The sequence below is a fragment of the Cariama cristata genome, unplaced genomic scaffold (genome assembly GCF_000690535.1).
Source record: "Cariama cristata isolate BGI_N322 unplaced genomic scaffold, ASM69053v1 scaffold1377, whole genome shotgun sequence".
NCBI classification, from domain to species: domain Eukaryota; kingdom Metazoa; phylum Chordata; class Aves; order Cariamiformes; family Cariamidae; genus Cariama; species Cariama cristata.
In genome coordinates this window covers 1-17,933 of record NW_009624697.1, presented here as the reverse complement: position 1 = coordinate 17,933, position 17,933 = coordinate 1, and the positions used below count along the sequence as shown (strand labels likewise).

Sequence of the window (17,933 nt, the reverse complement as noted above, 5' to 3'; positions counted from 1 at the left end):
GAAAGCATAGGGGTCCAATATTCACACCTAGCAGATAAATCCATGAGGAATGTGCCTAGCTGTGTTTGCACAGCCTGCTTCAGGAATCCACATTTCTTTTTCACACTCGGTTACCACCTGTTTGATTTGATTTTACAGTTAAGTGTGCAATGCTAGAAACTAACTCTGCCTGAAGCTGAACACGTACCATTGTTCCCAGGAACCTAAAGCAGCAATCCAATTTTTCAGAGACGTTGAGTACTCAGCATCCAGTAGAGCTAAAGGATATTACCACCCTTGATTTTCTGGGCAGAACTGGTCTTTGACAATGGAAAACCAATCAAGATTTAGAGGCAGAGCTTAAATTACTCTGAAACATGCAAATAGGCCTGACTTTGTATCAAAAAGCCCAATATGTCTCCTGCTTCCATCATTCCCACCTTTCCTGTACCACATTCTACACTTTGCAAGCTCCTCATCCCTTGGGCTCACTGCTATGTCCAGATTGCAGCATTTCCTCTGAGACTGCAAAGCACGGGGCTGAGCTGGCCTAGGAGTCACAGGCCACTGCACTGGAACACGTTACCATGGGTCAGCTGCTCCAGGCTAGCAGGACACACGAGTACCCTGCAGCTATTGAAGGGCACTTCCCATTGAGTGATAAGTGCTTCATTCGTGCTGCAGTGTAATGCTCTGCATGGAGTAGCTGCCATGAAGCAAGTGATGTGATAACCTGCCAGGAGGGAGAAGGGGGCCAGTCTCAAATTCTCAACCGGACACTTCATGCACAACACTTGACGCACTGCACTTATATATGCCCTGAATTGCACCCTGTTAAGTTTCCATGTTTTCAAACTGTGGAATAAGAATTCAAACATTGCTGCAAAGCAGTTAGGAGAGCAAAAGATGGCCCAAGCAATGTCGTGGCTCAGGGGAGTCTCATTCTTCATGCAGGGCAGGGGACAATCCAGAGGGGCCATACCTGAAGAGTGCAAGAATGGAGGGGTGCATGGCCATCAAATCCTGGCACCCAGACCACGCTGGCATTGCTGCTGGTGACCTGGCTTACAGTTACGTTGAGAGGCCGGAGAGGCATGGCTAGAAAGGAAACAAAGAGACCTTTCAGTATACACAGAACTGAGCAGGTATTCACATGGAAATGGCAGAGGCTTGAGGCTAGAAATTATGCAATGAAATCACTAACAGAAATGGTGCAATATCACATCTTTAGAGAGTGTCCCTGACTGTTGTGAATGAAACTATTATTTTAACATTGAACAAGCTATTGACATCCATTCTTTAATAGTCCAGCATACTTGCTTTACGCATACAGGCAGCAGTTGATCTCTTTGATAGCAATGCCAGTGTGTGATGTTTACATCTTTGCTACTCAGCCCTCCTCCCTGCCCCCTCCACTGCAATCCACGAGCCAGCCCCGCACACACAATTGCTTGTGGGCCTACCTTGTGAACCAAATCAGGGCTTTAAAATCCCTTCCCTGGTTCTCAGTCCAGCCCTCCCCCCAAAACCAGCTCTGCGAGCACAAGTCCAAGGGTGGTAGTGACCCAAGTACCCCGCAGCTGGATTTGCAGTACATCACTTTGTGCTGTGAAAGCTCTGCCTCCAGGTGTCCATTACAAAATCTTCCCAAAACACCCTGGGATGGAGCCTGGACTGAAAACTGTGCCTCCTTCAGGCTTGGGATAAACAAACTCAGAAAGCACTCTGTTTTATAGAGGGGCAATTCAAGGCAAAGGGAGAGCCTGTTGCAAGGCTGATACCACATCACAAATTAAGGGCAGAGCCAGAAATAAAATCAGGATTCCCAGACCGGGCATTAAATCAGATGTTTGTGGTTCCTATCCCAACAGAGCAGCACCACAGCACTGCCCCTCTGCTCTCGGCCCGACCAGAAACCTCCATCACCGCAGGGACCTCTAGTGTGTTGTCGCATTAACCTGAGCTCTTTGGCTTCATTTTAGGATCCTCAATGCTTCCCTTTGCCTTCTCTTTTCCTCGCACTGTAATTCTACATAGTTACTTCCTATTCTTCCCAATATACCCCTCACCATCTCTTTTCCACTTCCGAGTCTCTTTTTATTTAAGCACCTCACTCCTGAAAAAATTACCAGCTTCATGAATACTAACCCCTCCCCTGACCTGTTCCTCATTTTAAAAAATCCTACGCTGCTGCCATGAGTAATACTTTTCCTGCAGCACCTCAACAAATTGTACCCTCAAGTGAAACATGTAATTTTGTACTATTCCTCTTTCAAAAACCCAACAGTCCTCAGAGCAAGGCTCTGTCTACAGACTGAATTTTCCACCTTTCCCGAGCTGTAGAAAGCAACAGTGGAAAAGTAACTGCAAATCAGGATTCCTCCAGCTGCATCTCCTGCTGTGCCAGAGAGGACCTTTGTCTCTCACCACACCGAGGACAAAACCACAATACTGCCTTCAGCATGTCCACAGGGCCATCTTGCAGAAATGCACAGACCAAAGCCCCCTGCCAGGTCTCAGCTGAGGGCCTAGAGGAGAGGATGAGGCAGGGAATAGATGGTGCCACAGATTAACCCTATAAAGCCTTTGTTGTCTGGTTAACCAGTTACCAGGACCCAGGGCAGGGAGCTGCCACCTCGATAAGAATGGTGTGCATGGCTGGGAGGTGGCGTAGCAGAGCACGGGGCCGGGGTGGAAGATGGGCAATAAGTTCTTTGCCTTTCAGTGAAAGGTCTTTGTGAGTTAACTTACAACTTTTCTGTGTCTGGGTTTCTTTCCCTTTTGATGTTGGGTATTCAGGTTTGTAAACTCTTTGGCGGGAAAAAAGCTTGCTTTCAGTGCTTACTTGGATATCATCGAAACATTACCCTTAACTCAAGTCTTTTGTAAACACACTCCTAGCCTTTGGGTTTAGCAACACGTAACTTTCAACACTGGATGGGAGGCCCAAAGGAGATACGGGCTGTACTACCACTGAGAATAAATAATCAACTGCTAACACATCCACTAAGTAAGGGAGAAAGTCACTGAAGAGGGTCAGCTTGCCAGCACCTTCCTCTAACTCAGCAGCTTATAGAAGCGATAGATACATTTCTCCATCTCCATCATTGGGAAAAAACTCTGGGTCACGGTTTCCTGTGGTGCTCCGAAACATGGGCTACAATCCTCAAAGTCTTAGCCACACACATGAAGGAGAGCAGAGGTAGTCTGAAAACAGGGCCTTGAGTGTTAACATAATGAGAGCTACCTTCCTCGGTGCTTGTGGAGTAGCTGGAACTATGGCGCTTAATACAGGGCTGGGGACCGTGGGCCACAATAACAGTAATTTTCTGCTCGGAGTACACCCAGCACATTGTAAGCACTACAAAGAATGGATAATGAACAACAGCAGCAGCAAATAGGAAGAAGCGTTAACAGTTTGTAAATGTCCTAGCAAAAATATTTGCCTCTGGAAACACAAAAGAAACAAATTGTTTAATAAATTATAGGAAGACTTAAGAGTCCTCATTAGCAAATGAATCTCTGTAAGAGAGGAAGGCCCTGATCACGCTTGCATGGACAACTACTCCTAGGAGTAACTTCATTTAAGTCTACATGTTCATAGGATCAAGGACTAAATAAACATTATCTGGGCCTGCCCCTGTTCCTGCTGCTGTCCTTGTTAGGAGTTTTGCTTTAAATTTTAACAGAGGCTGTACTAGATCTTCAAAACTTTTGCTCTTTAGAAGGGCCTCATCATTTCCCTAAGTTTGTAACTACTCTTTTAGACATATCTTTGCGGTATAACAGAACTTTTACGACTACCACTGGATTTGCTATTTAAAACCTGGGGTTTTTTTTCTCTAGGACATGCCACATACTGGTGCAACGTTTGCCAAATCACTTAAGCTTGCTCTTCCTCAGCTCTAAAAAGTGTGTGTGTGCGTACAGAAGTGTGTGATAGTGATCCGTTCGTCCCAAATAGGTCGTGTGGATTCATTAGTCAATGATTGACCCCTATGGAACACTTTCGGCTAAACATAATTGCTGAGAAAGGTGAGAATTCTGAAGCCTTTACCCCATCATCTTCTTAATGGTTTAAAAAAAAAAAAGAGAAAAATCTGTGTTAACATTAAAAAAAAGAAAAAAGCTTATTTATGCGAAATGTTATTTCAAATTACAGCTCGATCAGATTTTTTTAAAGCATAATAGCTTTGTGAACTAAATTCTATCCCAGGATAAAAATATCCATAGAAGATATATTCCACAATAACTAATTCCCCTGTGTAGACAAGCCTTTAAAGCAACAACTCCAAATATTTTTAAATTAAGTTATAAATCTTACTAGTCCAGCATACTGCATTCTTGGCATAGCAGTAACCACAATGTCCTAAAGGAAAAATACAGTGTAAGAGCAGTAGATCTACAGCTGGATTTTAAGTTACCCTTTAATGAACATTAGCTAATACAACTGTGAGTTCTGATACAGACATAAATGCTTGCTCTTATTCGTGCTGAGCAATAAGCTACCACTTGGAACAAACGATTTTTGTGACATGCCTCTCCTGGAACTGACAATCACGTCATTTAACCTGCATGAAAGCATGACTGAAAATTCAAATGCAGAAACGTCTCAACATGAAGAGGAGGGGAAGAGCTGATTGCTCCGATTACCCCCATTTCAGTCACCTGGAGGAACAGAGGAAACGTGACATCAACTTAGGGACTTCCAAATGGCAACTGGTCATGCAAAGGCTAGCAATTATTTGGTTTGAATGAGTTTTTAAAGAGCAAAGAATGAACAAAATTAGATCCATAAAAACAGTGTGGATGAGCAGACTTTACTGGCCACTGGTGATCACCTTCCTTGTCTTTTTTCAGCATCTCATGTGATGCCAATAGAAGCAAGCAGAAGTAATGGCCTCTTTAGCTCTAACAAGACCCATCTATCTCCAAGAAGGAAAGATTTCCCCAGCTACAGATTTATATCCAGCTTCATCTCTCACAAACAATTTGACTGCTCTGACTTTCTCCTTTCTATGGAAAAAACTGTTATTTGACACCACATTTCCACTCCTGAATCAGATGTGGTTTATTTTGAACAGCCTGGGATAGCACCCTGCATAGCAAATGGGAACTGTTAGAGCACAAAGCATTGTTTCAACTGCTTAGAGCTCCAACCAGTGCTGGTTGCTGGCAGCTCTGAGACAACCCCTCGCATTAAGGAGCCCTACTTCCCCTCCCCAGAGAGCAAACCCAAGTCCCTTGCCCATTCTTTTGCACTCTCTCACCTTTAATTTGAACAGTGGCTGTCCGAGATGAAGACAATCCCTTTACGTTGTGAGCTTCGCAGGAGAAAACTGTGCTTTGATTAATACCTGGAGATCAGCCAAGAAAAGGAAACACAAACAGCTATATAATCCAGCTTCAACCTTCAGCAGAATTGCAATTATGTGCGACATCCAGCTCAAGCTGTACAGGCAACTGGGGGGCTGAGCTGGGTGCCAATCAAAGGCACATGGATTCCAATGTAACTAACGTGCTAAAAGTGTTTTTAATGGAAAGTGTGGCAATGCAGAAGAGCTTCCATGGGAGCTTCAGAAAGCACTGAAAAAGAAAGATGAACCTGGCTGAACAGCAGCTCACAGGGCTCAGTTAGTAGATGTCCACTTCTCACATTCTGGTGAGCATCTTTGGAGTAAGGATTGTGCTGAACCCTGTGCTGACACAATGTCTGATGCTCTGGATCTCAGCCTCCCACCTGCACAACAACCATCTTCTAACTGGGCTACAAGCCTAGGCAAACTTCCCACCAGATGCTGCAGATTTCAAGCTAATGCCCACCTGTCCCTCACCTTGCTTCAGACTTTTGAAGACATGAAAAGGAAGTGGAAGTAAAATGCTACTGCATCAGCACTGAGGCACTTTCCAGGCGTGATACAATACAAGTGAGGATTATGCTCCCTATTGTCTGTGAGCATCCATCAATCCCACAGAGCCTGAACATGGCATCATACTGATGTCTGGGTGCTCCAAGATGCTTATAGGTATTGCTAATTAATCAGAATTGGGACAGATTTCTAAAGCTGCCTGGAGTAGTGTGTCCAGCATTTCACTCGACTTGGCCCTCAGCTGCCTTACAGGGCTCTATCTGAGAAAAGTTAAGGATTGGCACACCATGGGCATACAGTTTAGGAGGGAAAAAGATTTCAGAACTGCACGGAGCGGCTTGCACAGTGTCTGTCTTTGCCCTTTGATTCACCTCCCAAGCCTGAGACTAACAGCATTGCAAAGAAGGTGTACTGGAAGAGAGGCAGGACTGCTATAAACATGAAAGAGCAAAGTATTTTACCTTCCTCCACTCACCCCGGCAAGCCAGAGGAAAATGCTGCCAGCAGGCTGAAGGCCAGGCAGCAGAGCAGAGCAGCACCTAACGTGGTAGGCACCTCCCAAAGGCAGAACCAAACATAGCCCTGCCCTAAGGAAAACACAAACCACACCACAAACCAAAATTTCCTTGCTCTCTAGCACCATTGCCAGCACTGCTTTCCAAATACAACAATCCTCTTACCAAACCAACTGCTTGCTGAACCTTCTAAATGTTTGCTTCCTAGCCAGTACTTTATTAGATAATTTTCTTCAGAATTTGATACTTTTTTTAGCTAGCAATGCTTGTTTTCTCACCAAACCTCTTTTTTTGCATGCTTTGGCAATCTGACCCTGCAGCTTGTGTCCTGCTACATTTTTTCCATTGCAAAGACATGATCTGCCCAAGGGACACCCCAAAGAACACTGAAAAGGGCAAAGAAAGGTGCTGGTGACAAATATATATAAGATCAATTCATTTGGGGAATCACTAGGAGAAGATGCCCTTCTCCAAGCCTCCATGCCACTGCCCTATAATGACAGAAGTTTTGAGGCACAATGGGATGAGTTCAGTGGAGGAAGGGACTTTTTTTTTTTTAATTGTCTTTCCCCTCTTGACTATCCATCTTTCCAGTTTCCATTTCAACAGGCAGATTATATCATAAGGGAGCAGTTTTCATTTCCAACTTGGAACAGCATCGAGTGACTACATAAGAGAGGGAGCAGATGATAAAACCATTGCAAATCACAAACCAGGTTTTGATTTGCATATAAATTAGGTTCTAAGGGAAGGCTTAACAGGATTGGCTAGCTCAAAGGATGGCCAGAGATGTACAGAAACTCCCCTGGGTGTAGCTGTATTAACACCAATGAAGAGGCCCCAGAGATGACTCTTAGTTGTGAAACTTTCTCTTTCTAAATAGCTACTTCAATTTTGGCTCAGGGCTGCTGAGAGTAATAAAACGGCAGCAAAGAGAAGTTACACAAAGCTGTTGGACAACTAACTAGAAGAAAGTTACCTTTAGGATGTAACTACAAGAACAGCTGTGGTCAGGTCCCGGTAGAGATACATCGCCCTTCCCTGAAAGTGGGCTGAAAAGCAGCCTGAAAAACCTACTGGCTCCTGAGTTTTTCAGCTGACGCTGCTGGGGAAGGCAGGCTTACCACCAAGAACCTAGCGCCCATTCTGGGGCCCACCTTGGTCTCTGAGGACATCAACCAGCCCACTTCAGCACCAATATAGCCACTCTAAAAGTGTCAAACAATTACATGAGGTGGGCAGGTTTTAATCATAAGAGCATTCAGCAAGCCTGCAAGAACGAAGGCGGGGGGGGGGGGGGGGGGTGGGGAAAGCAGTTCGTGACATGGCTGTGCACAGAAGAAGGAGGTGGCATCTCTTACATGTGAATGCTTGGAGATTTCCAAGCCAAATGTCACCAGAGTCACTTAATATAACCGTGAACACCCTCCACAAGGTCGAACAAAAGAGGCACCCAATGCATCATATGTCCAGCAGCATCCTTACCGCAGTGCCAGCCCCACCCAAGCTCTGTAAGAGCCTGTGCACCTCAAGCCAGCAGAAAACGTACAGAGCAACGATCACCCCTCGAGATGATCAGGCTTTGTATGTGATCATGATCTCTCAACCCTCAATGTACAGTCAAAGACCATTCTCACACTATATGGCTACCCAGTGTCACTAGGCATGATCAGAAGATAGCTCTCCTCCTCTTCTGATGCTCACAGTGAACCTCTGCATTGGCAGCAGCCTTACCTGACACATTTAAGATGGAGGGGGAGATGTCTGGAAGCCCCACTCTAGAGTCTCCCATCCACCAGACAATTGTCACTGGTTCAGGGGGACCAACAGCAGCACAGGCCATATGAAATGGGGCATTAGGGGACACGGACACATCCTCAGGTTCCACAGTAAAGTAGGGCACACCTAGAAAAGCAACAGACAAATGATAATAACTGGAGAGACTCGTTCTGTCTCTTGTTTATTTCCACTAATACCAGTGCCCAACGCTGGACACCCATCTGCCCTGCCCCTATGGCTAATCCAACTCCCTCCAAGCCCTTCACAAGAACCCAGGGTCAGACGTGCTGGATCACCTCAGGGCATGAATGTCTACATACTCCCATGAGAAGAAGTCAGAGAGAAAAGAGTGCTTGCTGCCCAGAATGCCTTTCAAAAACCTCTTTCACCGAGTCTCCTTCAAGAATCCCCTATGAAGTAGCTTTTAGTGGCACTATTTGCTCAATTTTTCAGCTGGAGAGATTTGAGTTTAAAGAGGCAACAGTCAATAACTTCAGCAGTGGCAGACACCACTTTAGAAAGATACCTAATCCAGCTGCAGATACTTCTTGCCATGCATTAAAAACTGAATGTGTTGAACTAGCGTCCGTAACAAACCCATGAATGAGGAAAGAATTCCCCCCAGTGAGAGACTGGGATCATTTACAATACTCTCCCCACAGCTTAATTGACTGATGCCACCTTCCAGCATGCTGCAACACCACGAGAACCAGGCTGCCTTGGAGTTAGGGGTAATTTGTTTCAGAGCTGAAGGCTATCCATTGCCATGGTTCTCTTGATAGCTCTCTGTTCCCCACCGTGGAGACTCCTGCTTGGTACAATCAGGCCCATAGGGAGCAAAATGTAGCTGCAATGCTAACTACCTCAGGTCATCTCTAAGTGGCAATAGCTGAGCATAACCCAACATATCAAGAGATGTGGTTCCTCTTACAGGCAATGTCAAAACTCTTGTGGTTTCAGTGGTCCAAACCAGTAACACAAAATTCACCAGCCGTCAGCACCAGTGCTGACCCTGCAGGACAGCCACCGCACGCTTCTGGTGGCTGCTGGAAGAGCTGAAGGCCCAGAGAAACGTCGAGTTCCCTTTTATACTCAAAGCTCTGGGTGTCAAGCACAGCCACTACCAACTGTGTCTACACCAAAATGAGGTATTCTCAGCTGGAAAAAGCATGTTCTGGAAACTGCTCATTTACCACCTCACAGAAACAGAAGAACCGACATCGTCCATTCACATGTTTAAATTATGCTGTCTGTGCATGGCGAAAGATGACAGGGCCAAGAGGTTCCACAGTTGGTATGCCAGATGCTGAGCACCTCCAACAGCAGGCAATTCATGTTGGTGCCTAAACAGGGATTTAGAAACCTAACACTTGACATTTCCCCTACACTCCCACTGAAAGTGGTGTCCTCAGACTTTTACTGACCATCCAGTTGCTGTTTGTGTCTTTCAGGTGGCAGTTTCTTTGTGCCTTCCTCACCTCCTTCCCACTCCCCTTACAGTGGCGAGTAAATGAACAAACTAAAACAGGTCTAAAAATAATAATGTTGCCTGTCTGTGCAAAGGCTAATGCTCAGGACAGGTATATCCATCATCATCATTTACTGCTGGTTTTTGCTTACATGTTTTACTTTATTTTTTTTTATTGCAGTCATACATAGGCAATAAAAGTGAATGAACTTTCCAGATAGCAGCTGTGACACCTTCACCCACTTTGACCTCCTTCTCCAAGGAAGATTAGAAGGGGAAATACCATCATTTCTTCTACCCATCAGCAGGATCCCTGCCTCCTGTCCCTTTGCCATGGCACCCAAGGTAACCTTTCAGTAGGATCCTGCCCAGCTCGGCAGGTTTTCTCACTTTGGGAGCAGCTAACCAGATCAGACAAGACCACAATTAAAAGCTCTCATAGTTTAGGGAGTGCAGCTGACTCATCCAGCTCAGGAGCTTGCACTGTGCTCGTACGTATGTTACCTGGGTACATCACTGTGACACATTTCGCCTCCCAGTTCCTGGTACAAGAGTGCTGGCACCCTCCCCTTCACAGATGCACCACGGAGGCACTAAGCAGCCAACAGCCAGGAAATCAGCGGTAAAGCAAGGAAATAAACCTGTCTATCCCCTGTTCCAAGCCAGCATCCAACCTACAGGGCTGATTTTTTTTCTACAGCTCAGTTTTTAGAGAGTGTTAATTCAGGGGGATGTGTCCATACAGGTGTGGCTGGGGGTCTGACTAACAGGCACTAGCAGCCCCAAGAACAGCCACACAGTCAGAGATGTAATTTCTGAGGGAAAGTTCTGTAAGAAACATAATCCATATTTTTAAGATGGACACACTCTGCAGTGTGCCTCTTAGATTACCTCTCTGGGCATCATGTTCTTGGTAAGGCCAGAGTCTAGTTTCTAAACCAGAGAACAGTTTCAAAATAATTTTGGTTTTGTAAATTCTGAGGAGTGTTTCAAAAGATCAAACGTTTCAGCTATATTACAAAGACAGTCCAAATACCACTGCTACAAATCCTGCCTGATACAGACTACCTAAGTGGATCTCGAGGCAGATACGAGACAGCGTAGAAATCCATTCGAGCTCACTTTAAGTTGGATCACCAGTAGTCCACGCTTGTTTTGTGTGGCACACTGAAGGGCGTCAGCACCTACCGAAGGCTGCAAATGACCAGAGCAAAGATCCTCGCTCAGTCAAAGAGGACAACAGTTGTTATCAATACAGCAACCACTTCTAGACAAAGCTGGTACACCCAGGGAAGACATACATACAGAGATAACAGTGAAGGTGGGACTGATAAGTTTTTCCATTCCCCAGTGTTTTCTTATGCTGACAGCTAACACATTTTTAAAAATCCACCCCTTATTACTACTTGTTATTTTTTAATTTTCTCTGGTAACTCCCATTTCACATGACTACATGCTTGGTTCAAGTTTAACAAGCTTCTGCTGTACTTGCTTTTTTCATAAAGGCAACTAGTTGCATTTTTTAGTTTCCACTGTAAGCTTTGGCCTTCATTCTCAACACTCCCCCTTACCTAGCTGCAGCTATTTTTTGTGACTTTGATATTTTTTGCCTATGCTATCCAGAAGGGCTCCTTTGTGTTTCACATGGCTTAGCACACTGAGCTACCCCAGCACTCCTAACATACCCACCATGCAAATGCAGCCACCTCTGCAGCAGGCCATGGTAATTGGAATAGAAATGGAAACTCTGCACACTACAGAGTGTAAACAACATTCTCCAGTTGACACTGCACCTGAAAATTTAGGTGGACAAAAGCCTGGGATTTATGGAAGGCAGCAGGCAAGCGTTCCTCTTCCCATGAGAACTGCTATGAATCTTTCCACAGCTCTGAGTGAGTGAGACCTTTGCTGTAAAACACCCAGACCACACCACCTCCCATGACACCCTCCCTGCTCCCCCTCTTTAAGACTGTCAATTCAGCTCTGACCCAAAAATGTTACCAATTACATCCAAAAAGCCACTTCTTGCTGCAAATGCACTGTTCCTGTCAACTTTCTCACCAAATATTAAGCCATCCTATGACTAGTGGCTTCTGAAGAGCTAACACAATCATGGCTCAAGGGAAACGAAACTAGAGACAGTAAGTAGCCAACCAATCCACAATGCCTTGGACAACTTTTGGGCAACCATGTAGAAGTTATTCTTTATCAGACAAGACTGGACAACACAGTGCCACACGGAACAGTCACAGCTATGAAGCGCTGATGTACAGTGCTTCTCCCAAAACTCAGAACTGGGCTAAAAACTGTACCTTGCCCTCAAAGACCTGTTTGGCTGATACACAGAACCACGCTGTGACCCTGCTTTGAGAAGTGGGTTGGACCAGATGATTCCCATTGATCCTTTTCAACCTGAACTATCCCATCATTCTACGAATTATTCGGAAATGAAAGCAACAATGGATTGAGGGGCTGGAAAGAAATGTGTGTGCATGAAAGGATCTTGTTTCCTAACGTGCCAAAATAAAACCAGAAGGTAAGGAATTGACAGCTTCTCTCCTTGAAGCTAGTCTCCTATTTCTTACTCCTGTTCTGTAGCCATCTCGCTGCAGTTAGCAGCAACGGTTGAGAGTCAAGAAGCCTGTCACTGGAGCAATCTGCTCCCACTACTTCCACCTACAGCATATTGGTGGGTCAGCCCTGAAAGGAAACCAGCACTACTACTCCTCCTTACCTTCCACTATGAGCCACACTTGCTGTGATTCTTCCTTCTTCCCCCCGTTCTCAACCTGGCACCAGTACTTCCCAGAATCTGTCCGCTCGACGGATTTCAAGCTGAAAAAAGTCAAAAGCCAAATCGATATTTTACGTGGATAAAGCACGTTTTTGCCCCAAAGGACCCTCCAGTATTTGGCAAACCAGATGCACGGACAACACCCACGCAGCCAGCTCTGGGGAGGAAGGCAGCAGTCAGCCAGCACAAAGCGCACGGCAAAACAGCGGAGATGGGAGGCTCCTCTCTAATGTGGGTGGAGGGAATCCTCAGCAGAGCAGACAGCCTTCCTCTCAAACGTCCTCACAGAAAACCCGTCATTTGTGTCCTCTGAGGATAGGAAGGGATTGGTCATCTCAATCCTGAATTGTGACTCTAGCTAGCCTTCAAGAGCAACAGCTTGGCTTACAATGTCTGAGCTACCAGGAAACTCCGAATCACAAACCTCCAAAGAGCCCGACTGTGTTGCCTCAGTTAGGTGACAGGACTGGTGACGGCCTCATACAGGAACAGATGGGTCAGAAAAGGGCCCCCCTCGCCTCAACTGCACTCAGTGTTATTCTTATCCCAAGAGCACCTCACACCACAAAACTCCCCGGGCCTCTCAATTTGTGATTTCAAGGGGTTATGCTGGCCTACTCCAGCACAGGACCTCACCCTGCAAACTCTTTTGTGTTCCCCCTTGCTCAGCAACAGCTCCCCTCCTGAGAAGATGCACTCAAGCTGGGGAAGGCAGCCACGGGGACTGCACAGCATTCAAGTCATGGGCCTCCAGTTCATGGAAGAAATTCTGCTCCTTGCTCCACTGCTGGAGATCTGTGGTATCCTCACTGTCGTTTAGCAACACTAGGCTAGCATGGTAAGTTAGGGCAGAATTTGGTCCCAAAGCAACAAGTTCTCAGCTACCAGAGGCACCAGTGTGACTCTGAGCACCTGTCAACGTACAAATGTTGACTGCCCCCCACGGGACGTGCAGCCATGCAGGGATCCTCAGCAGATCTGATGCCCACCTTTCTAACGCTAGCAGTCCGCCTTGGGGAAGGGGAAGAACGTCTCAGGAAGGAAGACAGAAAAGGAAGAGTGTTTGCTGAAATGCACAAAATGGACCCATTACAGCCTGATTTTCAGAGCTGTACCTTCAAATGGCATCAGCTGTCCTGCCCATCCAGCCGCATGTTCTGAAACACAGCGATCGCAGCAGAGAGTTACACAGTAGGTGGTAGAAATGATCACTTTAGGAGAAGAAAGGAAAAAGGAGAAAAATATATGGACACATCTGGATTTAGCACCCTAACTTAGCCCTGGTGCTGCAGAAAGTTCTCAGTGGAAGAAAACAAGAGGTGAGAAAGGAGATCAGAGTGAGAGATTGTGAGGGGCAAAAAGAGTTAACTAGTAGAACTCGGGGGAAGTAAATGTTACAGTTTCAAGAAAAACTGTTTCTGCAACATAATGTTATTTAATAGTTCAGCTGGGTACAGATTTTTTTGTTTGTTTGTTTCCTATCAAAACGTTTCTTACAGAAAAGTTTTAGCACAGAGACTTTTAGATGCTGGAATTGGAGACTCTATGCAATGTCAATCAAAGAAACCTAACAGTAGATGAAGCCAGAGTTCAGGGAAGAGCGATTCTCAGTCAGTTAACAGTTTTGAGCCCTCACAGTGATGGCATGTTTGCTTGTACAAGCTCTCTTTATGGATAGAAAAAGCCAGAGCAGAACCTTGGGTCTTGTTTAACTCAGTACTTCCAGAACTAGCTGACATCCCTCTTCTGCTGAAATAACGGCACAGAGAGCTGCTTTGCAGGAGAGAGTTTTTGCGCCTCTAAGCAGGTCAGGACTGATACCACGTAGTGTAAATGCATTAGGAAAGCCTCTGCAAAATGACTCAGGGATGGTTCAGGTGACAAATACTCCTCCCCAAAGAAAGGAAGGGGATGTCATCCTGGAAGTCTCATTTCAATTAACAATCCTGACCCTTTAGGCAGACTGACAGCTCAAGAGACAGTAACAGAACAGAACAAGTATGAGAGAGAAAACCTATTTATGTAAGTCAGACCTTCTTCTTCCTGCTGCATGGCAGAACAAGATGAACAAACAAGGCAAGAACATCCTTTCACCTTGAAGTCACGTCTCAAGCATCACAAGCATTAGCAAAGCACCTGTCACCACAGTAGTCGGGAAACCAACATGGTTCTAGTGCACAAAATCTCAGCCACAGTGGCTTCAATTCTGCTCTCAGTTATGCCCCTGCCACACACTGACTGCAGACCTGAGGACCCTGCCCCACCGAGGGCACTGCAGTTGCATAGATATAGCTGACAGCAGAAAACTGTGCAATAGTTTCCACGATATTCTTCCTTCTCTGCATCTGTTGTACCTGAGGAAGCCGATCCAGTGTTCTTCATCTACTGGAATGTACACCTGGTCTACGCTTTGCACCACTGCTCCGTCCTTGATCCACAACATCTCGGGATCTTCCATTCCCTCGAGGCTGCAATTTAGTTTCACGGGTTGACCCTGGGACACCTTTAATTTGATTGGAGATCCTGTAAATTTCATACCTAAAAAAAAAATACTACTCCGCCCCACCCCCAGAAGAAGGGGGGTTGGAGTACAGCAAATTACTCTAGGTTGGTGGTCTGGAATTACATCCCTACCAGCACACGCTGCAGAGGGGTCTGTTAGTCTCAGCACTGCTCTACTATGTCTGCTAAGCAACAGTCAAAGGCAAGCACTGGAAGCACAATTGCTGGAGAAAAGTGGTGGCTCGGCGTGTACGTGGGGCTTTTTTGAACTCCTGCAAGAGCAGGGTGAGCTCCTGCAGAGCAGTGCTCAGGCAGAGCCAGACAGAAACGCTGGGAGCTTCGCCGTGCAAGTGATCCAGCAGTGCTAAGCGTATTTGCTCAACACGGTACCACACCTCCCTCTTTTCCCCAGGCTTGAATTTCAGCTACGGTGTTCCCGTGCTGCTAAGAAATCATTGTGCTTGCTCCATTGTATGCATTTGTAAAGAGCTGGGATATGAGAAAGAATCAATTATGTCTCGTTATTCAGAGTGCACTGTTCCTCTGCATTACAGAAAGCTTCTCTGCAATTTGCAAAACCCACGAAAGCAAAGCAAAGCCTATTCCACAGCATACCTCGCCGAGGAGCAGAACTGTTTACAGAACGTATTTCTGTTGCACGACGTGGGCGTGAGCTGAAATGAGCCTCCCTGACCCTTCAGTCCAGCCAAAGGACCGTGTTGTACCCAGATCTATACAGTTCCAACCCCAAAGCAGCAGGGCCAGAGTCGGTGAAGCTGCCCAGGTTTGCATTGACACAGAATTGATCAGAATTTGGCCCGTAGCACTCCTACACGTGTGGGTGGATCGGGAGTGTTTCCCTCAAGCAGAAGCAAATATATGGAATGTGTTACCATGAGAAGACACGGAAGCCAACTATGTAAGCGCATTTAAGAAAGAAAGGCATATAAAGGAGAAACCAGAGGATCAAAGGAGACCGTGGGAAAGCAGGAAGGGGAAGAATAAATGTAAAGCTAGTTTTGTTAGGGAGAGTGGCTATTTCCTATGCAGTGGCACAGGACTGACAGACCAGAACAGGTCTAGCCTAGTTCAATATTACACCCTGGCAGCAGCATCCACATCCTTCAGAAAAAAAAAAAATTACTCCACCACTCTTGCCCAGCCACGTATCACAGGACATTACAACTTCACCCATTTCACTGGCTGGTCAGTTTCTCACAGGATGCCTCGCTACCCTACAGAGCCAGACAGAAAAACACCAGCTGTGAAATCCAGAGCGCTGCTAAGTAAGCAGCCCTCTTGCTCCCAAACTCTGTTACAGCCTTACCGGTGATCAAACACAGAGATTTCTCATGTGCCACTTCCCTTCTTGCCGAAACACCCCCCTCCCACAGCCGGGAGGACACCACCTCACCGGGCAGAACAACTGCAGAGGGACTGGCAGCGTGGCTGTAACCGCTGGGAGAAGGGAAGCCAGCACTGCGGGACCAGTCAGCGTCCTGCCGCTGGCAGCCGGTACCTGGCAGAGCACCAGTGGTCCAGGAGCAATCCCAGAACACAGGCAGAAGGACTTTATTCCTTTCCTTAATGAGATCCTCCAGCCTGTTAACAGCTGGTTTCCCACACTCAAGTCTTTTTGCCTTTCTATCTGCTGTTATTAAGTTAGCAAATTCACAGTGAGCACTGGAAAACTGGTAAGATGATCATTTTAGTTTAGTTGCTACAGCTCGTTTGCTGGGTTAAGGATTTAATCACCTTGGGTGAGGATGATCTAACCTCACACTACTTAACTCATCTGTAACACAAATGACATATCCCAGTGCGTGCCAGAAAGCATCCTCCCTTTCACCACTCACAACACTGGAATAAAACATGAAAGCTTCATAGCAGCTCTCTGTGTTACAGAAGAGCCCGTGTTACAGGCTGCTGAACGCACGCACAAACCGACAGACACTTTCATTACAGGTGCCTTCATGGAAAAGCAAACTACTCAGCTTTCCTCAGACTGCCCTGCTGAAAGAGTCAGCCACAAATTAAACCAAGAAGTGTTGTTAGAGACCCTTTAGGGTTTTCAGTTCCCATACAAATTAATGATGTAAGAGATTAATATACAGTACAAGTGTTCAACCTGAGCTGTAATTCTCCACATCGCCCAAGAATACTCCCTCCGTCAAGATCAACTGAAATGAAGAGATATAGATCCAGGATTTTTAAAAAATTCACAGGTTTTTAACAAAAATCCAGTTTTAGCTGCAGCATCTCTTCCTGCAGGTATCACGAAGAAGCACATAGGAGGCTAACATGGATTTAAATTTACACCTATTCCTCCTTCTACTCTCCCACTCACGATTTCTCATCCGGTAACACTCTTGCCAGCTCAAGAAATAATCTCAATAATCCTCCAAGCCTACCTGTAAGAGCTGTAGGAGTTGAAATGTATAGCTAGGAAATACAATCGTATTAAATTTCTTATCAAGCAGTTGTCAGAAAGAATTGACAGCAAACAAACATACTAGTTGTCAAAATACGTGACATAGCCGTTTGTTGGTTTTCTAAACTTGTCACCTCTGAACATTTTGATTCCTAGGAATAGAAGTATGGTTTTTATTAAGTTATTTTAGGAGTGGAGAGAGAGGAAGATGTCTACTCGTGCACGCCAAAGGAAAGGCTTTTCGCTCCTCGGCTCCCTTAGGGCCCTGACCCAACCACAGCCCCTCCAGCGCCGTGCCACCGCTCCACAGGCAGCCGAAGCCCCCGCTCCCGGGGCGGTCGGCCAGAGGTTCGCCTGGGCGCCGAGAGGCTCTCACACGCGGCCCTTCCCTGCCGACTCCGGGGTGAAACTTCGGAAAATGAGTTCAGGAAGGGAGGAAAAAAAAACCCAACCAACCAAACAAACCCCAACAAAAGCCACTCAGGAATGCGTTAGCGCCAGGCTTTCCTCGGCGACGATCCGTGCTAGGCAAATACCAGAGCAATGCCTCCGCAAACAGCGAGCAGGATTATTTGGGCTCCCACTTACTACCCCG

The 17,933-nt window shown here is 46.1% G+C and overlaps 1 protein-coding gene across 1 annotated transcript in view; it reads right to left on the bottom strand.

The window, feature by feature from the left end:
* TYRO3 (TYRO3 protein tyrosine kinase) overlaps window positions 1-14,941 on the bottom strand; it is a 39,721-nt gene extending 24,780 nt beyond the window's left edge. Inside the window, exons 1-5 of the mRNA XM_009703254.1 lie at window positions 14,760-14,941; window positions 12,346-12,446; window positions 8,099-8,269; window positions 5,250-5,336; window positions 962-1,077 (exon numbers count right to left, since the gene is read on the bottom strand). Of these exons, the coding sequence (XP_009701556.1) occupies window positions 962-1,077; window positions 5,250-5,336; window positions 8,099-8,269; window positions 12,346-12,446; window positions 14,760-14,941 (657 nt within the window). The remainder of the gene's footprint in view (window positions 1-961; window positions 1,078-5,249; window positions 5,337-8,098; window positions 8,270-12,345; window positions 12,447-14,759) is intronic.
* Between the last annotated feature and the right edge of the window lie 2,992 nt (window positions 14,942-17,933).